Source organism: Tetrao urogallus (assembly GCF_951394365.1).
Source record: "Tetrao urogallus genome assembly, chromosome: 11".
In the NCBI taxonomy this organism is placed as follows: Eukaryota; Metazoa; Chordata; class Aves; order Galliformes; family Phasianidae; genus Tetrao; species Tetrao urogallus.
In genome coordinates, this window is record NC_136824.1 from 5,759,345 (window position 1) to 5,784,402 (window position 25,058).

General features: G+C 46.4%; 1 protein-coding gene across 1 annotated transcript in view; it reads right to left on the reverse strand.

Annotated features, from left to right (window-relative positions):
• Positions 1–2,193: 2,193 nt before the first annotated feature.
• Positions 2,194–25,058, reverse strand: part of CHD2 (chromodomain helicase DNA binding protein 2) — a gene marked incomplete at both ends in the record, with an annotated part of 49,220 nt that continues 26,355 nt past the window's right edge. Inside the window, 27 exons of the mRNA XM_079540711.1 lie at positions 2,194–2,527; positions 2,742–2,991; positions 3,353–3,578; positions 3,785–3,884; positions 4,289–4,467; positions 6,045–6,179; positions 7,338–7,478; positions 8,211–8,339; positions 9,175–9,297; positions 10,554–10,704; positions 10,846–10,984; positions 11,423–11,562; positions 13,487–13,528; positions 14,981–15,156; positions 16,046–16,219; positions 16,685–16,777; positions 17,504–17,600; positions 18,094–18,242; positions 18,856–19,005; positions 20,010–20,081; positions 21,223–21,375; positions 21,743–21,905; positions 22,332–22,520; positions 23,541–23,731; positions 23,855–23,944; positions 24,363–24,579; positions 24,747–24,871. Of these exons, the coding sequence (XP_079396837.1) occupies positions 2,194–2,527; positions 2,742–2,991; positions 3,353–3,578; positions 3,785–3,884; positions 4,289–4,467; positions 6,045–6,179; positions 7,338–7,478; positions 8,211–8,339; positions 9,175–9,297; positions 10,554–10,704; positions 10,846–10,984; positions 11,423–11,562; positions 13,487–13,528; positions 14,981–15,156; positions 16,046–16,219; positions 16,685–16,777; positions 17,504–17,600; positions 18,094–18,242; positions 18,856–19,005; positions 20,010–20,081; positions 21,223–21,375; positions 21,743–21,905; positions 22,332–22,520; positions 23,541–23,731; positions 23,855–23,944; positions 24,363–24,579; positions 24,747–24,871 (4,128 nt within the window). The remainder of the gene's footprint in view (positions 2,528–2,741; positions 2,992–3,352; positions 3,579–3,784; positions 3,885–4,288; positions 4,468–6,044; positions 6,180–7,337; positions 7,479–8,210; positions 8,340–9,174; positions 9,298–10,553; positions 10,705–10,845; positions 10,985–11,422; positions 11,563–13,486; positions 13,529–14,980; positions 15,157–16,045; positions 16,220–16,684; positions 16,778–17,503; positions 17,601–18,093; positions 18,243–18,855; positions 19,006–20,009; positions 20,082–21,222; positions 21,376–21,742; positions 21,906–22,331; positions 22,521–23,540; positions 23,732–23,854; positions 23,945–24,362; positions 24,580–24,746; positions 24,872–25,058) is intronic.

Sequence of the window (25,058 nt, forward strand, 5' to 3'; positions counted from 1 at the left end):
ACATGAACGTGCAGTCCAGTGAGGAGCCATCCACTGTGAGTGAGCAAAACCAGGTAGCCAGGTAACCACGTTCAGTGGCAGAACGATGTGACAGTGGGGACCACTCTTTGCTGGCTACAGCAAAGCTTTTGCTGTTGCACTGGTTTCAAGAAAGAAAACCCAAACCACCTCATGCTTGGAACCTGGGACAAACAGAACCCTTCGTGCACAGGCACAGAAGTGCCTCTTGTTGGAAGTTTGAAGTTATCCTGCACCAACCGTAACACTGGTCTGGCCAGTATTGCCTCTTGCTACGACTTGTATGGCACAAACTCTCCATCACGATAGCACCACTGTGTGAACGTGAAAAGAGCAATTGCTCCTTGCCCCTGTGAGGTTTCTTCCAATTTTACTTTAAAAGCTAATACCTCTGAAAAGAAAGGACCTCTTTGTAGAACACCACAGCAAGTGCAATCACAGCTTAGTGAGAAAGGCAGCAGCAACGCGTTGCCTCAACGCCTCCGGCACGGCGTGGACACGTGGGGGTTAGTGTTGATTTGTGTGCGCTTTCCAAAGCGCCTGGAGCAGGAAGGCCAGCCCTCAACACCCCTCAGACTATCAGGGAAAGGACATCACAGCTTATTAAGGTCATATACTGGCATCTTAACAGAGCCTCAACTTCTGCCCCCCACCAAGAAGAGCAGCCTGGAAACGGCCTGATCTTTAATACTGATCTCTGGGAGACGAAGCATCCGCAGACACCACGCTCTGGGCAGCCTGGCTGTTGAGAGAGCCTTGTTCTTCGCAGGGATGCAGTTCTCCTGACAGAGACCACACTGGCTTCTGATCAGCAACCTGTGCAGAACCGCTCCCCACACTGCCGGCTGGACACTGTTCTGTATCATTTGCAATGACTCCAACACTTGGAGGAATGTTTGCTCTGCCCGCTGAGATGGGCTTGCAAACCCCTCTTCTCCCTCTGCCACGCTGGGCCTCTAAAACATCTGCACCAGGAATTTTTAAGTACCAAGTCCTGAATCCCTCTTTTTTTTTCTTTCCTCCTCACTTAAGTGCTAAGCCCGCAGGCACATCTCCAACTTGGACTGCTGAACAGTGGCAGAAAGGTGACAGGTGTGACCATTCCCAGACAGAGATCAGCTCACAGCACTGCCATTCAACTCTGTGCTACCACCCCTTATCTGTTGGTTGCAGTATAGGTTTGCGATCACCATTTTGTGAAGCACAGAGAGAAATGACTTGCCCAGAATTAGGAGCTTCAGGGTCCCTAGATGCCAAGAGCCATCTCTTGTCCTGGTAACTCACAGCTCCCAACCAGCACCTGTGTTAATTCCTGGATATCCAAGCTGCCCACGTCAGGAGAGAAGAGGGGTCTTGTTCCGAATTCCTGTGCCCTGTCCATGAGGAAATACTGCTCTCACCCTAGTTTCTTTCCTACTTGTTGGAAGTGAAATAAGCCTTTGCTACACAAGAAGTCTGCCTTTTTTCACATATCTCAGAGTCTCCCAGAGTCAAGATTTGCTGATTCCAGCCCTGGATCCCCCTCTGCTCTTCTGTGGCAGTGGACACAATGGCAGACAGAGCAGAGCCAGTTTCTTGAAATGGATAAAGACACGAGAAATGATAATGAGTCCAGAAAAATGATGGATTGTCACCAGCATGGATCCAACTCCTTTGGAGTCACTGTAGGAACACAGAGTTCCTCTTTCAACCAAGCCCTTGTGACAACAACAGCTTGGATGCTGAGGGAATCTCCTATCCCTCCCAGAATATACCATCCATTGACCTATGCTGGTTACACACAAAGCCCAGCCCAACCAGTTTATCCCCAGTCCCAAAGCAGCATCTGTCACGTAACATCAAGACCAAGCAGGCACACAGCCTTCTGGCACAATCCTAAGCAGCACTGATCCGCCTTCTCAGTTTTGAGGAAACACTGTGGCTGAGGAAAATTCACCATGTGTCCGTCGGATTGGGGAAAACAAACCAAAGAAAAAGAATGAGGCAAGTCTGTTTCCAACGTTCAATGAGAGAAAGGGGGGGAAACAAAATGGGAACCCAAATTAGAACTGAGTCTTCCTCCACCTGCTCCTCCAAAATCCTCCTTGACCCAGCAAGATGATAGCAGCATGTTCAGAGTTTCTGGTTGTTGCATCCAAGTCTTTCCAGATGTGTTTCCCCCCCTTCTCAGTCGCTTTACGTTTTCCTAATGTTCCAGTTATAGTCTGGATTGTTTTTCTGTTCTAGCGACCTATCCAGAGGCGACCTGTGATCGAGAGGCGACTTGGAATCATGAGGAGATTTCTGAGAGGGGGGCGAGCGAGGGTCCGATACGGAAGGGTGAGGTGGAGGAAGGGGCTGTTTGTAGTCTCCCGGTTTGTCTGTGTGGAAGGACCGGTAGTGGTCCGAAGGTCCTTGGCCATGGTACCCCATGGGCGGCCTGTGATCAGACATCCGTCGGAAATCCTGCTGGTGGTAATTCTGAGGCCTGAACTCGTCGGATCGTCGGCGCTTGGAGTCGTGGTGGTGCCTGCGGAGAGAAAACGGGTGGATGGAGGTCAGCTCCCCAAGGAAAATGGCACTGAGGGACGTGACTTAGCGGGCACGGTGCGATGGGGTGACGGTTGGACTGGATGTTCTTACAGGTCTTTTCCAACCTTAACGATTCTAAGGAAGCTTGTCCACGGTGGCTGCGTGCACTGCTGCAAACCCCTGCCAGCCTCCCTGAGAGGAACTACAATTACCTGTCGTAATAATCCCGGTGGCCTCTGTGGTCTCGGTCACTGCTGTACTGTTCGTACGGCCTCTTGCGGGAGAGGTTATTTGGTCTGTAGTTCCCAGAGCTGCGGTGCGGGTCTCCACGAGATCGCCGGTCCCCATAGTGGTGGTCCTTGTACCAGTGCTGCTCGTATTGGTGATGCCGCTCCCCGCCCCACATCTGGTTGCTGTTGCCACTGTAGCTGAACTTTCGATCTCGTTGCCACTCTCCTCGGTCTGCAATGAGGAAAGCAGTGAGAAGTGCATTCCGTGCTTTCATTTTAAGCCTAGTACTTCTTTGCTCAATCCTCAACTGATAACCTTTAACTGTTGCTCCTTTCACTTTTTCTTCCCTGAATTATACAGATCCCATTTTATTCCTTGTATTTCCCCACCATTATTCTAGCTAATCTCATTCTCTCCTGTTTTTCATACTCTCTCCCCACACTGTTATCATGTTTTCTAGTCCAGCAGTAAGAACAGCAATCGTGTACGTTCCATCCCATCACCTTCAAACCTGAGCAGCCACAATCTGTGTCCAAGAGCAAACAGCCACTAGGTTAGGAGCAATGGTTGCTTCTGGTTTCCCAGCACTCACCTGTGTTGCTGAAGTGTCTCTTGGGGGGATGGCCGTAGCTTTCACGTGGGTGCCCATGCATTTGCTGCTGGCCGTGGGAAGGGGGCATGTGGAGCTTCTGGGAATGAGGATTGTGAGGCACGTGAGACTGGGCCATGGCAGGATCACGGCTGGAGCCCGAAGGCTCTGGGCGGAACGGCTTCTTCGCGCTGGGCATGCTGGCCATGTCCTCCTTCTTTTTCTGCTCCTGGAAGGGGTAAGAGAGTTATAGCTCAGCTGCTCTTCGACCACAACTCAGATTACGTGAGCGGTGGCTCAGTTTGTCAGGCCCTGGGCTGGAGATCCCCCATTTTGTGGGCCACCCACCTCCTTGTGAAGCAGCTGTGCCCAAGTGTGGGCAAGTGCAACAAGTGGTAAAGAAAGCACCCAGAGGAAAGGCACTTCACATCTCACCTCTTCTTCCTGCGACCTTTTCTTATGAGCCATCTTGTAGAGTTTGTGCAGTTTTCTGGCATCAAATTCTGTGAACTTTGACACAAATATCCATAGGTTCCTGGAAGGACATGAACTTTTTCTGTTAATTGCTATGTGAGCTGTTCAACTGCCATCTGCTTTCAAACCAACACCAAATCAGTTCTGCCCTCTAAGGAAAACAGTCACATTCCAGCTCAGGACAGGATGTTTCAGGAGAGTTGGAACAAAGCCCTTCGAAGTAGAGTAACTGTTTTGCACTGGTTTTTCTAAACTAGCTCTGAAATCAATTTAAATGAAACCAGCACAACTTGGAGACAAAACCCTCACCAGAGGCTGATCAAGGTCTGAATGGGCTACAGAACATGAGGTTTCTCTTACATTCAGTAAGAGGCAAACAGCACACTCATCCACACAAAACCCAGCAGCCAAAGTGCCCTTTTGAAATATCACAGATCAGCAAAGGAAAACAAAATGATCCCTCACCTTCTCCATAGCTTGATAAGATCCTGGTCGGTGTAGGCTTTAAGGCACTCAGAGATGCGGTCCCCAATTTTTAGGAGGCAGTTGCGTGTGTGCTCCAGCTGTTCCTGAACCGTCAGTCCCTTATCAGGCTTATCAAGTTGTTTCAGTGCTTTTTTCACTGGTCTCATCCTTTCCTTGCACTTGAGAAAGAAACAGTAGAAAGTGATTCACTTGGCAAAGGGCTCTGCAACTGTTCTCTGGTTAATCAGAGCTGAAAGAAGTTCATTAGCATGAGGTATTAGCTTTATCTAACCGTTAGGCAAGGAGAAACCATCTCTGAAAGCAGCAATTCGTTAGACGTGCTGCAGAAAATAATCAGGAAATGATGAGTCTCTCCATCTGTGCCGTCCCCTCAGTCTTTTGGAGGTGAACAATTTGCTTTGCAAACAGGAAAGGCACACGGGCTGATCCCAGGACAGGCAGGGAAGTGGAACTGAGCATCAACACGCTGAACGAGCAGCCCCAGCTGAATTAGTGCTCTCAATGGCCTCCCTGTCCATCCCAGCCTGTGTTTGCTTTAATCTATTGCTTTTATTAAGTCCGGGAGACACAAGATGGAAGCATCACCTTTTTCTACTGGAGGCATCAGCACTTTGCACAGGCAGTACATCAGACAGGTTTCCACTGCCTGACTGGACCTTTCACGCACCACAGAGGGAAAATAAAAGGGGGAAAAAAAAAGCCATAAAGATAACATAGGGCCTACAGGGAATACACAGATTTGAAAATAGAGAGATTTCAAAGTACGGAACTGTTTTTAAAAACTGATACTTCAGCATTTCACTATGTAAGTCAGACAAAGAAGCATCTGTCACAACAGCTAGGCTATTTTTACAAGCCTTGCAGGCACGTTTGCTGCCAGAGCATTTACAGAGCTAGGGATGTGCTTACACAGCTCCAACAACTGCATACCAACTACAGCCATACAAGGTCACTCTTTAAGTCCCCCTGTATTTTGCCACCTAGAGCAGCCCCCAATGGCTCCCGGGCCCCTACAGCAGACAAGATTGCCACATCAGGCTGCTGCATCATCTGTGACTCAGGCTGCCAAGTGAGCAGTGGGAGTTTATTCTTCCAGTACTTGAAGGGAGCACATAAAAATGATGGGGAGTAACTGTTTACATGGGTTGATAGTGATAGGATAAGGGGGAATGGTTATAAAGTAAGAGAGGGGAGATTTAAGTTAGCTATTAGGAGGAAGCTTGTTATTCAAAGGGTGGTGGCACATTAGAACAGGCTGCCCAAGGAGGTTGTGGATGCCCCATCCCTGAAGGCATTCAAGGCCAGGCTGGATATGGCTCTGGGCAGCCTGGTCTGGTGGTTGGCTACCCTGCACACAGCAGGGGGTTGGAACTGGATGATCTTTGAAGTCCTTTTCAACCCAGGCCATTCTATGATTCTGTGATATGATCAGCTGAAGAAGACAGCTTTCTGAGCTTTGAAATTTCTTCCTGTTGAGGTGCCATGTACAGCAGCTGCTGGTGCGCACAGAGGACAACCCTTGCTGGGCAATCTCTTGGGCAGGGTTGTTCTGTCATGCTGCCAGGCCAACTAGAAGAAATTGGTGTGGGGCTCTTTGAGGAGGGTCTCTCCTTGCTGAAGTGGATTTACAGATCAGTGCTGACACCCAAAACACACCCTCGGATCAAGTACAAGCACACACTGGCTTACTGGGAGGCTCTGCCATTATCATCCCATCTCCTGCAGAAATACTCACTATGCTGAATGTTTCTTGGTCCAGATCATCATCCTCATCCTCTCCAATAGGGACTGGTTCACTCCCCGCTGTAATGTGGACGGGACCTTGCGATCTCTTCCCTTTACTTCCAGATTTGGCTTCACCACCTTTAGGCTTTACAAGGACAAATTACATCACGTGATGAACCAGTCTGCAGGACCCCAAGTGATCCAAGTAACAGCCTGCACACTATTGTTACTGGCAGTCGTTAAACCCTGGGCACAGCTCCTACAACTTTCCTCCCAAGATTTCAAACTGTTCTGCTGTAAGGCCTCTGTTTAGCTTTATGTCATCCCTGAGGGAGCAGAGGGAACTAAGAGCCAATGTTTTGGACCTGAATATTATGGTTATACTCACAAAGAGAAAAAACAGCATTGGAGAGGGGAAGCTAAAGAATATATGCCCCTTGCAAACAGCCTAGACTCATGCCTATGAAGACTTGCAACTTCACACAGCATCACTAGTCCTCAAACTAGCTGTTCTGGAAAGCAAACTCACATTTAAATTAGGTGTAATTTTTTACTTATATAGTTTATCTGTAATCAGAACCACATGAAGCATCACTGGAAAGCAAACTGTCTCCTGCATGCACAATGAAGCTCTCTGGTTTGTACTTGTGACCTCGGTGTCAAAACACAGTGAGCACACAGCACACACCTGTCCACTGGGCAGGTACATCAGGTAATCATTCCAGAACCTTTTACTTCTCTTCCAATCTGAATTCAGCCTAAAGGCAGTCATACCCAAAATTCAAGGGACATTTTAGCCTATGACATACCATTGGTGTTGAAACACTCATTCTGATGGGTCCTGAACAGTCACAAGGTTAATCCAGTCCTGGCAGAACGGTCTGCTAGGTTATTTGGGGCGAATTTAAATTAGAGAGGAATGCAGACAAGTAGCTGCCAATCCTGTGATAAATCACAGCTGAACATAACTTTGAACTGAGTGCTCCGTGCTCTGCACCCTTTCTTCCTTAACACCAGCTATTAAGCCACGCTGCTGTCACAGGACAGCTATACTTTACACACAGTCCCACAAAATCTTTTCTTCCTTTTTGCTCCTTTTTCACAAGGCTTAGGATATGTTGCCTTTTCCACTCCTTAGTGCAATTCTACACGCTAAGGAGCTCAGCAGGGCTGCAAAATGGATAAGGTCTCACCCCAGTATTTTATTAATGACTCCTCACTCTGGGCCTTTAATAGGACTCACAGCCTACCCCTCTGCTTAGACTTCCCTGTCTCTTCAACTGCTCACGAGAGTATTGCATACCTTCTCTTTCTTTTCTTTTGTCTTCTTTTTCTCTTTATCACTTTCCTTTTCTTTCTTAGTGCTTGTCTGTTTTTCCTTGTTCTCTTTGTTCTCTTTCTTCTTCTGTTTCTTTTTCACTGGGCTCTTGTCCAAGCCATCATCCTAGAAAATCAGTCACGGCACTGTCAAAGCTGGAGTCCTTCACCTCACATACACATTCTTCCATAAAACATGCATCTTTGAAAAGCAAGCGTTTGTTGAGATCCATCCAGATTTGCCCTCACACCTCTTTAACCCGACAGCAAGATCGGTGCTACAATCCACCCAAACAACCTTGAACAAGAAGGCATAAAAATTATACGAGCCCCTGGCAGACTTCAGATAAGCACCACTTTCCTATGCCAGTTGTGCTGGAGAACACTCAGTCCATAAGGCAGATACTGATCAGAACATGAACAAAAAGCCTTAGACTACAAGCCAAACCACTCAATGACAGAAGGTTTTCTAAGCAACAGTGTGACCTTGGTAAACTCCAGCTTCACCACTGACTGATATACTGAAAAGGAGAAGGAAACAATTCTTCTTTCTCTTCTTTATAAGGGCAACAGATTTTGTCCTGAGACCACCTTTCCTGCAGGTCAGCACGTGGACGTGTGGCCCTTCTAGCATCCTCCCCAAAGCACCACAAGTACTGACCTAAAAAAGCAGGTGGTAAAAGGCACTTCTTCCACCTCAACACCTGTGCTATTTTTTTTGTCAGCTTGCTAGTCTCTTGTGGGAATGCACTCTATAGCTCCTCTTGACTCCTCAGGACATTTGCCAGGGGTGCTTCTCAACTTGAGTTTCCATAGTAACAGTACAGCCCAAGGAAACCTGCTATCCAAGCTGACTCACCTTGACTTCACCTTCTTCTGACTGGTTGTCTGAGTGCCGAGGAGGGGAGAGTTCGTTCCCATGCTCATCTTTGACTTTGGGAGCCTTGTTCTCTTTCTTTATTCGTGGTTTCCTCTTCTTTAGCTTGCCCTGGAGAGAAGACAGAACAAGTCAGAGCAAGCAAATACCTTCAGCTGCTTCCTAGAGGCATAGCCCATCTCCTGAACAGCTGCAGGTCCTGCAGGGTGCCAGGATGCCTGAGGAACCACAGGAAAGCTTGGCGGACCACATACAAAATTAGACAAACAAATATCAGCCAGAAAGAGGAATTGCTTGTGAAATTTAAGAGGCCAAGGGAATATCTCAAACATCTATAGACTGGTGTATATGGACCAGTGACAACGAGGTAGCAAGGATGAACACTACCCGATTCCCACTGACACCAGGTATTCTGTGCATATTTACCAGAGCCTATCATGATGCAACTTCCATGTGGGAAAAAAGGAAAGCAGAAAAAAAAATATATGTTGTTTTTTTTTTTTCTAGGACAATTTACGTTCTGTTTGAATAGCCTGAAGTGCCCCTTGCTGAGATTCGAGGGAGTTTTCAGCACACAGACTTGTTTATTCCATCACCTCTCAGAAATAGCTTACTAAACAGGGCATGAGGCATCCTGCTCTCCCTCAGTGGTGTGCACTCAACTTGCAGAGTTTTGTTTTTTTTTTTTCCTAAGTGACAAAAGTTGAAAATCTAGCATTAGAGCATTAGGAATTAGAGTGCCATACTGCAGTCCTTTGGTAAGTGCAGTAACTAATTACTTGTCCCCCACCAATTATCACTTCAGCATCGCAAAGCAATCAGACAGCAGACAATCCAATATTCTTTCATGTAGGACAAACTCAGTGACGTAGCCACACAAGCTTGACTCCTACTAGCAACCAACCCCTCGTCCTGAAAAGCCCTGAGCCAAGCAGCTGTGTCTCACCTCTTCCCCATCTTTCATGTTTTCTTTCTTCTCCAGATCCTTCTTCAGCAGTTTCAGTAGATAATCCACTCGGGTCTGGAGCTGTTTTCCCTGAGGTTTCTTATCTGTCTCAACAGGTAGGATCTTTGATAAAGAAGAAAAAATATCTACATTTACATGTACATATCAAACCTTGGCAAAAGAACTACACACTGGCACAACTCCTTTCAGGTGCAGCAAATGGCTGGAGATGCTGCACCTTCTAGAGGGAATGACAGAGCTCAAGCATTTCCACCAACCTCACGCAGAACTTCACACAGACTCCCCCTGTCTATCCATAAGCAAAGCACCAGGCAAGACCTGGAGCATTTTGCAGGAAAAAGGATCCCAAGGCAGCTCTCTAGATTCTCTACAATCTTCGATGTGCAAAGAAAAAAAAAAGCCCTGCAAAATGCAAGTACTTGCACTGCAGTACTGAGTCCACTCACTTTGATTCACTAGACTCTCTTATGACAGCCTTGTCAGAGCAGCCTTGTCCTCTCTGACGGCCTCAGACACTGGTACAGCAACTTTTATTGGAAAACAAGGCTGCAAGGCACTGCTTTGTGGAGGACGTATTTCAGCTTACCAGCTAAGGTTACTACTGGATGGTGTGTCTCAGGAAACTGTAAAATTCCTTTTCTGAAACTTCACATAGGAAGGATCTCGACCACAGTCTGATCTTTGCTAAAAGCACTAGAGGGGATGCCGTGGTAATGAAGCATATTGGCAGCCAAGTGTCCCAGTGTTCCTCAGTCCAGTGCTGCAGTGCACACTCCTTCCATGGTGCTGACACAAGGGATGGCTGCTTAGTTGTAACCAGGTTCATTTCAACGTGGCCCTTAAAAAGAGCTCTTGTGGGAATGACTGAGGAACAGAGGAACTAGACAGAGGCTTTCCAGCTGGCTTTGCTGTTGCAGCCACTCATGGAACTACACCCTCGAAGCCAACACAGACCACTCCTGACATAAGCAGTGTAAAATCTGTGAAAAACAGCTTCCAAACAGAAATTCAAACTCAGCTCCTCGTGAGACACTCGAGGAAATATCAAGTCACAATTATGCAAAGCACCCTCTATACTGTGCATGGAACCACATATGTCAGCATTAGTATTTTCCCCCTGCATCATTTCAGTGTGGCGCATATGGGACTGTTCAAAGAAGATTTACTGCCAATCAAATCAGACAACTCTGCTTTCCATCAAGCATGCAGCATTCCACAGAGGTTGCCGTTTTCCTTGTTGTTATTTATTATTATTTTTGGACTGGCTACAAACAAACATCTGTTTCTGGACGAAATCAAATGTGTTCTCTACGAAGACTGTAATGGACCCAATATAAGCAACATGCAAAACCACCTACCTTATCAGATAACTTCAATTCCGGATCTGTTTTAATTAGTTCCCAGTTTCCATAACCATGCTCGTAAATTCCCACTAACAAGCGAGAATCTTCCTCCACTCCCCAGTCTACATCAAAATGGGCAGCTTTGACACGGCACGTCAGGCGGTACCTGAAGGCATTGCAAACATGAGCTGCTCTTAATGCTGCAGGGCTAAAGCAAATCCACATATCTAGGCTAGTTTCTTTCCACTACAAAATCCAAATTCCCCGAGCCTCTTTCTGTGTTGCCCATTTAGCCCTTCACACTCACTTCTTCCTTTCCTCTGGGTCTGCGGGGATGGATTTATGCAGCATTTCAAACTCCTCTTCATGCTGGATGATGGATTTCACATTCACTTGGACACCAGAGATCTTGATGGTAGGACCTCTTCTTTTCCCAGGTCCTTTCCCTGCTTAGTAACAAAACACAGCAACTAGGAATGGATGTTTTTGTGTGGAAAAAAACAATGCCTAGACAGACACAGAGATCAACACCTTACTCACAATTTCTTTAAACAAAATCTGCTAACGTAGGTTCCCAGTATAAGTTATCATTATCAATTCACTTAGATCTGCAACTGAAGCATCCCTCACCTTAAAAATACATCTAAGTATGCTGGAGCGTTGCTTCAGAAGTTTTACACATCAGAAGCAGCAGAGACCTTGTGGGAAATCCAGCCCTGCATCTCCAAATCCCTGTGTATCTCCGTTGGCAACAGCTGCCTGGTGGAGATGGGATGATTTAAGAAGCTGCAATGTGGTATGGCCACCACGTTCAGCAGCAAGGGAATGGCTTCTCATCATCTCATCACCAAAAACATTCTAACTGCAGCAATGCTCTCACTTACTTTCACCTGGGTTTTCTTTCAGCTGCTCCTCATATTCCTGCATTGCTGACACACAGCTGTTGTGGATGAGTTCCCCCAAACGCTTCAGATCAGCCACAGACTTATCCACCAGCTCAGCATCCCGGGCAATGCACTCCAGCCTGGGGAAGGGGAAAAACAAATTGCAAGTTTTATATTTTATGTAGCATTTCTTATCCCAGTCGCTCCCTGAGCAATTTGATTGTCAATGAATGCTGTGTGTGTAGGAAGGTGTGAAACCTTCATGAGTGGGACTGGCACAGGTTTTAGTCCTTTTTTCAGTTCTGACAACTGCAACACAGTGTAGATGTGGTGTAACAGACCCAGTCCTTCATCTTCGTTAGTGTTAAAGCAAAGGTGAGAACTGTCTATCTGTGGCACAACCAGCACACTGACTGTCCAGTGTGCTTTATGCCCCCCTCCTCAGTGCTGCCTTAGCTCCATTTGGTGGTCAAAAGCTGCCATCTGCTGTCTCTTTTGCCTGGCTGAATTTCACAACATCGAGGCCCATACAAACCTTGCATTTCACAACCAAAGAGTACAACCAGCTGAAAAAACAGTCATTTCTCAGACAACACACGCAGGGATTGCTGCTCTGGCTCCCAGACCTCAGTCAGGGTGCCAGTTTAGCAGACCCACCACATGCACACATCTCCTTTTATTCATGCTGGGGCACAGCACTGGGCTGTGCAGACCCAGAGCTGGGGGCAATGTCTTTCCCCCCATCCCTTCAAGAGGGAGAAAGATGCTCCACATTCAATCTGGAATTTACACAGGTTGCTCTGAAAGTAATGCCTCCTATTTATTTCCATGGAAACAACAGATATAAAGAGCACAGCAGCACCATTTGACATTGCAAATCCTCAGCTACAAAACACTGTTCTTTAGCACTGTCACTACTATTAGCTATGCATTTTTGCCAGCAAAGAGCTTGCATGTCATGCTTGTAAAAATCTGCACCAGTGGAGGTGCACAAAGTTTCACAGCTGTAATTGCTAGGAGAACACTGCCATGCAGTCCATCTTTCATCAGCCTGTACAGATGGAAGTCAGAAGGTGCCAAATCCAGACTATACAGTGGGTGTGGTAGGACAGTCTAGCCAAGATTGGCAACGTGCTCCAATACCACCAAACTGGCACAGGGCCTGGTGTTATCCCTGTCTTCTTCTCTGGCCTGACTCAGGAATTTTGAGCCTTCAGCTTTGTCAGCACTGCAAAGTAGCAGTCAGAGTTGATGGTTTGTCTGGGCTCCAGGAAATCCAGAAGGATCACGCCTTTCCTCTCCCAAAAGACACTGCACATCCCTTCATCCACTGAGGCCTTGTCTTGAAATTTTTATTGGATGGAGAATTTCCATGTCAACACACCGTGGCTGCTGTTTTAACTCCAGCCCACAGTGGTGACACCAGTAACAATGTGATCCAGTAAACTGTCACCTTCAGCCTTGTATTGATCCAGTAGGTCCTGGCAACTTGCATACAGTGACCTTTCTGTGTGAGCATTCCAGTACCCACTTTGCACAAACTCTGTGATATTCCAACATTGCCACCATCATTTCCACTGCAACGAAGCCAGTACTCAGCTCTGTATGCAGTTCCCTCATCATAATCTCCCAGTTCATAGGAAACTTCAACCTCTACTGCCCTACCACCAAGACCTGCCTCTGACATCAGTGGCCAACATCATCAAATAGGAGAATTACTTTTGCAGCAGCCCTTGTAACATGTATGGAGAAACTTGACAAGTGTTTGAGGTTACATTTGCTGTTCAGACAGCTGCTCCTGCTTCTTTCAAGGCAGGATGGAAATGCCCCGAGGGCCAGATTCTGCCAGCAGCACTAGTGCTCCAGCTGCTCTTTGGGCAGCATTCATCACTGCCCACCAACTGAGACATGAAAGACCATATGGCAGCGTTTGGGTTACTGGAGCACATGACAGCAAACTTGCTGTCAGGTGAGGCTGACAAACACTTATGTGTATGGCAGAGCTCAGAAACACAACATTTCCCCCATGATAACCCTTTGGAGAAAGGCCAGGTTGAGACTCACCGCTCAAGAGGCAGTCCAAACTTCTTGTAAGCCTTGATAAACCTAAGAACAAAAAAAAAAAAATAGGGAACTAAAGCAACTGCCATAAAACATGTGTCCAATATCACAAATATGTTTGGATATATTAATTACAGCCTGTCGTATTATCAAGCTCGCATTCCACACTGATTAGCTAAGCATCGCTCAGGACTGGGGAGCTTAATCCATTAACCCCCACAAAGAGTTCTGTGACCTCAGCTGGAGAAGAACAGAATGTTGTTATGAATGTCAGATGTTTGACAGATGACAAGAACGAGGAGAGACAACTGTAGTGTAAAAAAAAAATAGAAGAAAGCATTAGCTCTCACCGTATGGGTAATTATTAACTTCAATTTCCAAGGATTCAAGAGGCACTAAATCAATGTCATTAGTAATTTTAAAGCTCAGGCTGTAAGTGTAACAACCTCTTGCAGAACAGCCAAACGTGGTACAATCCATCACACAGCCTTGCAGACAAGAATTGCTATTTATGTTTACTTCTTACTTTTTATTGTGAAAATCACTGCCATTGTTAACAGCACCTTCAAGGCAAGAGTCAGGCACTGTTGCTGCGACTGAACAGTGCTGTGTGCTGGAAGTAGACTCAATGGTTTCAACTAACAGATTATTTTTAAATGAGCTACTTTTTCCCTTCTTTTTTTCCATCTTTTCCTCTTTCAGCTACAGCACTTTAACTAAAACAGCTGTTATAGGTCACGTTGCAACACCTCGTTCCTCTTCGATGGTTTCAGGGCTGCATATAGGGCATCTGCCACAATGCAAAAAGGTTTAATATCTGCCTTTTAAAAATACATTTATTAGAGACAGAAGCAACGAAAACTCACAAACCCTTTTCTGTTTTTGGCTAAACCTCTGGGCACAGCCATAAGACAAAGGGCCCGAGGGAAAGGCTTGAGAAGGAGAGGAAAATATGAGAAGAAAATAATACTTTGGAATTCAGCCCCCAGCTGACTCCTGGGACGCAGTGCAGGAGAGGATACACTATTGCTCTGATTGACTGGACCACTGCTTTTCATGGGATTCATTCTGCCAGACAGAGCCTGCCTTTCACTCAGGCTTAACTCATCAGGACTGCTGCCAGAACAATGTCAGGACGGCCAGAGTCCTTGGCTTCTCCAGCGCTATCTCATGGCACTTAAGTCTCATATGTAACACAGAATCCACACAGATTGGGTTGGACAGCTGCCTCAGGGATTGATTCTAGGAAGGTACCAGCTTGACTGCAGCCTAAATGAAGACATTCCAGCCCATTTTGCTCAGATGTGAATATTAAAGTCATCAGCCAGCAGCAAACAGAACTGGACAACAGCGCAGAAGCTGTTCCAAAGAACTAGCTTCATATAAATCACTGATATGCTTACAGCTGAACTTCTCTTAGATTACCTAGGCAGTTTCAACACCTGTGTGGGGTTTCTATACTTGTTTACTGAACCATCCCTGTTGCTCAGCACTGACCTCCGGATTTCAGCATCAGTAAATCCTTCCACAGTATCCTTTCGAACGCTCCGAGGACGTCCACGGCGCTTTGGTCTCTTCTCATCATCGGTATCATCAGTCTCACTTTCTGACCCCGATGATCTCTGAAGCCTTCTCTTAGTCTCTGCATCTGATTCACTATCATTTGTTTGAGCCTGTATGCAGCAGAAGGATAGCAGGGCTGTTTAACTGCTTATCTGCCAATCTTTTTCTTACCTGCCGTGCACTGGCACTATTTTATGTTGAATCAACTCAGCACCAATCCCTGAAGATGCAGGCCATGTAATCACACCAGTAAGTTTGTGCACGCTTGCCATTTCTGGCTAGCTAAGACTCCCGTGGTCATCCTTCCTTTACAGCCTAGTTTCTCAACTGCATTTTGATTTACTAAGGTATAAGACCTTAATTTTCCACGGTTCTGTGCTATAGTACCCTAGGCTCCTTGGTATCTGGAGTATTTTGAAAACCAAGACACCCGTAAAGTGAGGTGCAATTGCCTTACTGCAATCACACAAATACAAATTATCCTTCTTTAGCTTCCACTTTAAACCTTTTCCTCATCTTATCCCCAAGAAGAGCTCACAACCTCTCCAAGTCCCGTATCTCAGCGGTTTCACAGACTGCTTCCTATTGGATTCGGGGAGATCACATCACCTAAAAACAAACTTAGGAAGATGGTATCTCTTTGCCCTCAAGAGAAACATTTAGGTAAGAACAGCTATAGAACCTGAGGGAAAGAAACGAACTGAAAACCACAAACTTCAGTAGGGTCTGCAGTGGTTGAGTGTAGTTATTTTGCCCTGTGCTCACTACAGGTTTTCTGTGTCTAGCCCAGCATGAGTTGTACCAAATCCAGTGTGAGCTCCTACACTGCATGACGAACCACGGGTCTAATGCTTGATGCCAACAAGAGGCCAATGTGACTCTGTGGGTCACCCCTAACCAGCTTTGGAGAAGGGGCAGGAGCACAGGAAAGCTTCCCCGTAAGCACTGCCTTTGCCAGCTTTGGCCTCCAGCCCCTCAGCTCTTGGAGATACGCTGTACCTTTTTCGTTGAGCTCCGGATGCGAGGCAGCATGTAGATTTCCTCCAGTTCTTTCTGCCTTTCTTCCTCCTCCACTTTTTTCCTCTGCTCCTCGGGAATGATATCGTCCCAGTCCTTCTGGGGCCTCTCGTCCAGCTCTGTCTCTTCCTCCTCCATGGTTGCAAAGTTAGCCACCTTTTATAAGCAAAGCAACGCTTTCAGAAATTCCCTCCCCTGGCAGGAATACCCCAGAGCTGTCTGCTAAGCTTCAACTTCTTCTCCACAGGAGTTTTGCCAACGTTTCCATAATTACTGTATAACTGATCCTTATGTCACTACATTCCTGGTTCTTTGCCACGTCTTTGGGCTAACAACTCTCGAGAAAGTACGTGCAGTTTAAAAAGTACTGCTGAGCCTAAGTTATCGTTTTTGTTTCCAAATTTGGTAAATTCAGCATTTTATTCACAGCCTTCAAGACCACATAAAAGGAAATGAATACCTACACATCTGCCCAGCTACTAAGTCCAGGCAGCCCCTCAGAAAGCTGCTTTGTACAGAGCACCTCTCACTGGGCCTGATTTGTTCTGTCTGTTCCTGACCCCACCGTTATGGGAAGACATGGGGAGCCACGTTCCTGCATCCCACTACAATGGTGTCTACCTTGAACTGTGACAGCAGCTCATCAGTGGCACTGGTGGACACTTCATTCTCTCGTGTTTCAGCCAAGCGCAGAATTTCATCAATGTCCATCTCCTAGCAGTCAGAAAGGAAAGCGTGTCAAAGAGAAGGAAGGAACAGAAGGCTTTGAGAGTAGAGTTACGGGGTGCAATAGCTAAATACTGATTGTGCTGATATGTCCTAAATGAAGCTCTAACACCTGCAGGGTGTCATCAGTGAGGGGCAGGGATGAACTATCTCAAGTGGTACAAAAGCATATAAAAACAGTGATAGAAGAAAAAGAACATCAAGGCTGAGCAGCAGGGAAAATTTTCCAGCAGTGAGATGTATAAACTCTTTCCCTCAGGGGTAGCTCTGCTACTTGAGACATGAAGAGAATTGGTCAAAGCACTCAATAATAAGCTCCCTAGCACTGCTGTGATGAGAAAGGAGGGAGTGACCTATTTGACTTCATTGTGCTGGCTCTAGAGTCTCCATGAGAACAACCCAAAAAGAAAGAAGCTGGAGGTGCTCAGAGGAGACACGGACTGAAGCTTTCCTCAAGCTGTGCTATAACTAACTCAGGAATCCTAGGGAGCCCTGGGACTCTCCTGGTGACCACTGTTATTTAACCCCCAACAACAGCCCCTGATCCCAGCACCAGAGCTCTCCTCCTTCAGCTTCCTGGGACTCCCACGCACGCTATTCACCAACTTGCTCTTGTGCCCAGAGAAAATACAAAGAGTGAGCAGACATAAATACATCCCCAGTGCAGACCTGCAGAGGACTACCGACAGCGATGTTATTTCTATTTCAAACTACCTGAGGCTCTGACTCTTCTCCTTCAAGCTCCTTAAAGAGATCTTCAGCTCCAAACTTCAGAATAGCTGTCAGCTCTTCTTTGTTGAAAGGATTTGAACTGCAAACAGAAAGAGAATGAAGAAGGGTTTAGGGCTGTTAAGTCAGCTGTGTCACAGCACAAAGCCATTCTGAAGTTTTTCCCATTTAAAATGAGGAGCAAGATTTCTTCTCAGCGCTCATCTCTTTCCTGCTCTGGCTTGGAGAGCTACTGTAAGGGGTACAAGCCCCATCTACTGAGAGGAAATGGGGAGAGTCTGAGGTCATTGACAAAACTCTGTTCCATGCTGCCACCACGAGCTTCCCTCAGACCAGGATGGTCTCTGGTGGGAAGAGGTAAAGAAAAACAGGCAATGCATTTCAATTTCTGATCATCTTTATCTTGGATGTCCAAATTAATGATTGTGTGAGGCAAAACAGTGGAAACTCCCACTACTTGTTAGTGAAAGCTCTCTTCTGCCCCATACCCAATCAAATCAGTAGCTATCAGAAGGTGAAGCTGGTTATGCCACGTGCTCTATCAGATGTGTCTGCCTCCTGACACAACCACCTACTTGGATCGCCCAGAGTTGTTGTCCAGAACAGTCCGTCCAGTGGTGTCCATACGCTGGATCACCAAATGATCCAGCACCATTTTCTTCTTGGCCCTTTCAATGATCTCCTCCTCAACTGTACCCTTTGTGACCAGGCGGTAAATATTCACCTGAAGGGCAAGAGAAGAACAGAGCTATTTTCCAGGACCTGAATACACTGTGCTGACACAGTGATGCATCCCTGAGTTTCAGAGGAGACTCGTCTGCTGACATGCTACTTTCATGCACAGATTTGCCACTTTAGAATAAAGACAAGCACATTCTTTTGTCTCAGGGGGACCACTTTAAATCAGGATGCTTAACACATATCTTGTAGTGTACAAAAGGCAAAGTACAAATCTACTGAAAAAAATCGCACTAAATCCTAATGAGCATCAAACTTTCCACATCTGTAATAAAACTCTAGGAAAAAATGGATATTCTATCTAGCAATTTTTATAGGGCAAGAAAAAGCAGGACTATGTGAGGCTAAGAAAAGTGGTGCCACTGATGGGGTTCTTCATTCAGAACCATGCCAGGACTAAACATCAACAGAAACATCTAGCAGTGTTGGGCTGACTTCGTTTCCTGACCTTTAAGTGAGTTTCCCTTGGGATAACGTTACTCTACAACCAGGACCTGGGGCAAAAAGACCATGCTTTCACAAGTTCTAGTGATGTAGGTGCTCTCTTAAATGCACACACTGAAGCCACAGAGAAAATGACTCGAGGCAACTCTTCTGACCTGCTTCTTTTGTCCGATGCGGTGAGCCCGAGCCTGAGCCTGAAGGTCATTCTGGGGGTTCCAGTCCGAATCAAAGATAACAACAGTATCAGCAGAGGCCAAATTAATTCCCAGCCCTCCAGCTCGTGTTGACAGTAAGAAACAGAAATCCTGGGGGAAAAAACAGCAACAACTAAGTTAGCCAGCCTATCACCATGGATATAAGATAGAAATGGTGACTACGAAGTCACACAAGGACATCAAGGGAGGCTCTGGTGTGTTCGTACTTCATTCAAAGAGAAGGAAAAGGCTGAAAGCCAAGGCACAAAGTGAGGAAGGTCAGGTGAGGGCACCTTGGAGTCACTTCTGAAGGTCAGATCACACTGCACATCAGATCCCCACGAAGGCAGCAGACAGACACGTGCTTTTGTTGTCTGCAGTCTGTTGGGGGTGAGATCAGTTCCAAACATGGGATGTTTGAGTCGCTGCCCAAAGGTACAGGGTGCCAAGACAGAATCAGGATTATCTGAGAACCCCCAGGAGAGGAGAAAGAGCAGCTTCCATGGACAGTCCTCCTCCCTTCTCTCCCACCCGCACTTCTGTCTTCTCACTTTTATTTATTACATTTCCCACCGTCACACAGCACCCTCTTCATCTCCTGTGCCAAACAAGAGCGCAGGCTCCTGGAGTGAGGACAGACATTTCCCATGGCTGGGGGATGGCATACGAGTGCCTTGCACCAGTCACTGTGAGTCAGCAAGCCTAGACAAGAGCCTCAGCACGCCCTCTCCTATTACACCAGAGACTTTCACCTCCAATGCCAGACTTTACTGCCTACCTAGTCTTAAAATCTCCCTTCTGCCTCTGCCATTTCATATCCACAAACAACTCCAGACTAGAGGATTTATTTAGCAAATGGCTCATACTTCGGACCATAAAGAGAGAATTGCTAGATTATGGCTCTTCCCAGCCTCTTTGGCACTATCTGGAAATCTGCCTTGCAGCCCCTTTCTTTGGATGTGGGAGATTTGAAACAAGCGATATGAATGACTGCAAAATGTGTTGTGTCTGCATTAAAAAGGGCCAGGTGTTCTGTAAGAAGGAATGAACTGAGCTAATTCCCTCCTGCCACCCACCAGACCCCTCTGGAGGCAGGGAGGACCCATCTGCCATACCTCAGAGCCGTCGGCGTTGAAGTGGTCCAGCGCCTGCTTTCGGATCTCCCCTTTGATTGAGCCGTCTAAGCGCTGAAAGAAAAAAACAAACCAGCAATAACAATTAAAAATAAAGAAGGAAAAGAGCCCCGTAGAGCTGCTGCAATCAAGTTCTGGGAGCCTGATAGCCCCAGCCTGTAGTGTTTAATCATTAAAAATAGCCACCAATTAAAAATAGCTACACTGTGTTGCGAGGGCAGGAGGTGGTATGCTCAGGCAGCAGTCACACAGCAGTGACTCTCCAGCTCCTGTTACAGGCCCCCAGCCAGGATCTCTGCATTCTCTATCCTCTCCTCAGGGCTTATTACAGGATGAAGGCCAGAGAAGGAGCCCAGCAGAGGATGGGGCTTTATTTACTGAGATTGTATGCTGGAAACATGCCCCACACAGCAACCTTCAAGCAGTGACAGAAGTCCAGAGAAACAGCAAGAAAGATGGCATGTCACTGTGAGTCAGCATCAATTGGATGGAAACAAGCTGCACAGGATGCAATAGCCACCTCAGATAAAAGAAATGCAGATAACAGCATCTCTAAATAGCTTCAGAGAGCCAGCAAGGGAAGCAAGCTTCAGTGTTGAGCTGTCTGTACAAAACAGTGTGCTGGTACATGCAGGGAGATCTGCATCTGAGGGCTTTTGACATAAGCACATCAGTTGATCTCAGCTACAGAGATAGATCATGGACATGAGTGTTTCTGTCAGGCAAGGTCCGAACCACAAGATGGCTGTTTAGTGATTAACACCCACCAATAAATGTTTGAATCCATTGTGCAGGTTTATGCCAATCTTTTTGATTCTCACTTTGTACATCACTACCGAGACTGTTGTAAGAGCAGCCTCCATCTGCAGCTCTCAAAGGACGTACCAATATCCTCCCTTACAGACAGCAAAACATCTACAAAGAGAGATGTGCCGTGCCCAAGAAGCATCAGACACAGTGAGGCATCCCACGCTCTCAGCTGGCTTCTGCCTCTCCATACGTTCCCTTCCTTGAGTGCCACACTGAAACGAAAGGACTTTCCAGTTCCATTCAGTGCATTTCAGTAAAAGCAATCTGTAACCCATCCACCCTTAGGAATGCCAGGGACAGCCTTAGAAGCCAAGTGCCTCTCACTGCTCAAGCTCCCTCCCTATTTTCTTGAACTTTCAGGTGAACCCCACATGCTATTTCTCACCTGGAAAGGATAGTGTTTGATAGTCAGGTACTCTGCCAAGATGTCCAGCATCCTCACCATCTGGGAGAAGATCAGGACTCTGTTGCCTCTGTCCCGCAGCCTGGTCAGCAGCTTGTCCAAGAGAATTAGCTTTCCACTGCTCCTGATCAGAGACTGAAAAAGTAACCGTCATTCCAGCTGGTGCTTTCCAACCATACTCCTACGTACACTAGAGAACTGGTTTTTTTGGGGGCCATACTTCTCCTGTACCTCTCTAATCAAACCATCTGTGCTTAGACAGTAGAAGGCGCAGACACAATAAATCACCCAAGATAGTTCTCACACTGCATTCACCTCCTGCTCAAAATGGCCAAAATGTTCTGCTGTCAGTGTATGAAAAGGGCGGGAAATTCAGTGGCTCAGTTGTGATGACAGATTCCCATGGTCAGAAGCAAAAGCTTCACCAGATCTTATGTTGGAGGGAGAATGGCAGGAAGCAGAAAACAAAGGAAAAATGAAGCTAAGCAATGTCTCTGCCCACCTGCAGGGTCTCAATGCCATTCTCTCTCTCATTTTCCTCGGGAGGTTTGATAAGGTAGCAGTGGTTGCAGCACTTCTTCAACTCCATCACGATGTTTAGGAAACCAGACGTGCTTCCTCTTGTTCCCTTTGAAAGAGCCTTGTAGTTTCTTGTCAAAATCCACCTGCAGACAGGAAAATAAACAGATCAGATCATTTCACAGCGCAAAGCAGGCCTGCTGGAGCCCGAGATACAAAACCTTCAGGGACACTTTGATTCAGGCATCAGTCTACACTCTTCCCTAGCACAATTCCGTGCTGAGCTTTACTCTGCCAAGATACAGTCCCTGCCCTACAAAGCTGGCCAGCTGAATTACTATGATGCTAGAAAAGCATATCCAGTAGTCCAGAGCTGGAGGGGGAGATACCACCCAACCCTACCTTGCACTCCTACTGGGAAGACCTTCCTGCCACAGGTGTTGGCTGCCACACTGGTGCCTTCTGAAGGACACAGCATACTCTGTCCTATATATACTGTGCATATTCCCAAGTCACAAAGAAAGATGCGCCCACTTCTGCTGGTACTCCCAGTAACTTAATCAATGACTCACTTGTAATACTGCTTCTGCAAAGCAGACATTTCCACACGGAGGATCTGCTCCACTTTGGCTGGCAAAGATTTCTCCACATCCTTCTTCACTCTGCGTAAGAGAAATGGCTCCAGGACTTTGTGAAGGCTCTGGTAGCCATTCTCTCTACCTTTCCCATGATCTTCTTCAAAATCCTCCCAGAATTCAAACCTAGTGACAGAGATGAGTAATAGAAAGGAGTTAGAATATCTTGTGGTACCAAGCAGCATGTATCAAATATGCTAACACTACACAATGAGATAGGAGACCATCGAGTTGATGTATGAATGTACAATGAAGGATAGAAAGTTCACTTTTCTCTGGCTAATAGAGCAGATTGGTGGCAAAGCTAGCAGCTCTCTGGGTTTAAGTACGTCCAAGTATTTTATTTTGAGCTTCACAGTTCCACATCAACCTTCCAGGACCCAAAATCCCAGGTTTCCCCAATATTTACTCTGATGTCACCTGCTAGGATTTACCTAACAGCAGTTTCTGAACTTCCCACAGAGCCCATCCTTAGGCAGGGTTATGTCAACTGGTTTTTGTTTTACACTGCTCAGATTACTTTCTTGGACTGCTGATTTCTCTAACTCCTCTGAAATGTGGATATCTGTCCTTCTCTACCTGGGAGACCTCAGATCTTTCCTTTGCTTCTTCTGTGATCCAACAAAGAATTAGGGGACAGCTCCTTCTGTAGTCAAACATCATCTGGATGAGTCTGGGGACATGCCTGTCTTGGCAATGCACACTACCTGTTTTGTTTTTTAGAAAACATCTGTTATAATGAGGACAAGCTAACAATCAGCTAGGCAGTGCTGTCTTTGAGAAATACTCCCAGGGACTGCCATAAAACATTTAGTGAGAACAGCTGAAACACCATGTGCTGGGAAATTCAGAAATGGCTGAGATGATTGCTTAAAACAAGTTCAGCTTTTTAGAGATGGCACTGAAAACAGCAGACAGATTTGAAAGACGTGTTTTAAGTTTCTTCATTGAACTTGCTGCCAGAAATCCTCCTTGTGTTAGTCATTTAAACTCTGCTTTTCCTCACCAGTGTTTGCTCCCCTTAAGCTGGTCTAACTCCACTGAGCTTAATTCAGGGATTTCTGCCATTCTGCTCTCCTTCAAGTTTATTCAGTGGCCAAGACAAACATACAGAGGTATTTTATGAAGCACCAACAGGAGACTTACTTCTCAGGCATGATGAAATGCAGCAGGGACCAGAGCTCTTTGAGTGAATTCTGAAGCGGAGTGCCAGTGATCAGCAGCCTGTGGTTGGACTTGAAGTCAATCAATGTTTTGTACAGCAAAGAGTCATCATTTTTCAAACGATGGGCTTCATCCACGCCTAGAAAGGCCCAGCTAATACTTCCCAAAACAGCCTGGAGGAAAAGAAGTGTTCTCCATCACCACAGAAGAAAAAGAGGTGAAACCCACTAGTCAGTGGCTGGCTTCCCCATTTGCAAGAGAGGATCTAAATAGAACACCCCTGGAGCTTTACCCACCTTGTCTTTGAGGAGAATCTCATATGTGGTGATAAGTGCATTGAATTTCAACCTTTTAGACTGAGAGTGGATCCACTCATATTCACGTATCTACGAGAAACGACAGATGTTACCATCAAGGAATATTATCAAAGAGTTAACAATCATTTTACTGTAGCTACAGCTAGGATCTCCAATCAAGTCCAAGCTCTATTGTTCAGTGTACCATTCGATGAGCAAAGGGCGTCCAAGGAGCAGCTTGTTTTAGGGCACACGTGGTTTTTACACAAGTTTAGACAAGTAACAAAATTAAGTCAAGCAACTTGCTGTTGTGACATTACCCCATCATCTCACTGACGCCACCAGGCTCACAGCACGTTTTTGTTGCCCTGTCTAAATATTTCAGAGGACGCTCAGCAGCCCCCATCAGCTGCTCCAGCAGATAGCACGTCACACACATTACACGCTGCACAGGATAGCGCCCAGTGCTCCCATCCAACCCCACAGGCTCTGCTGTCAGATTACACACCATGTTCCTGCTCATGAGGTCACCGATGTAAACCACCACGTTGATCTCAGGTGCCCACACTTCAAACTCTCTCTGCCACGAGGTGAGAGTCGACAGAGGAACCACCACCAGGAAAGGACCGTACAGCTGGTGCTGGTGGAAGAGGTACGACAGGAATGAGATTGTCTGAATCGTCTTCCCCAGGCCCATTTCATCAGCCAGGATCACACTGTTGTTCCTGAGAAGGAAGAGAACAAACCTAAGTCCTGATTTAATGCGTCTGTATCATTTCAAGGCTGGGTAAAAACCTCACTTGAGAACAAGAGGGTCAGATCCCATTGGGACAAAGCTTAGGAGACCCACAATGAACACAGCTCATTTGCATCACTCAGTGTATGTACTTACTTGCACCACGAGTGAGCAAGCCAGTTGAGGCCCTCCAGCTGATAATCTCGCAGCTCCAGGTTCTCACTGCCAATATAAGAAGGCTGCTTCTTCAAGGCAACAAATCTTGGTCTCTGCTTCAGTACCTGAGGAAAACAATACACCGTAAGCCCCCTGAAGAAAAAGACAAGGTAAGGTTGAAAATTCAGCAGTTAAATCTGCAGAATCAGCAATGAGTGTAGATTGGTTTGTCAGTTATTGTCCAGCCACATTTTCTTATCTGCTTCTGGTATCTACAGTTCTGATGCCCCTCAGCACCGTTATGTTTTGCCT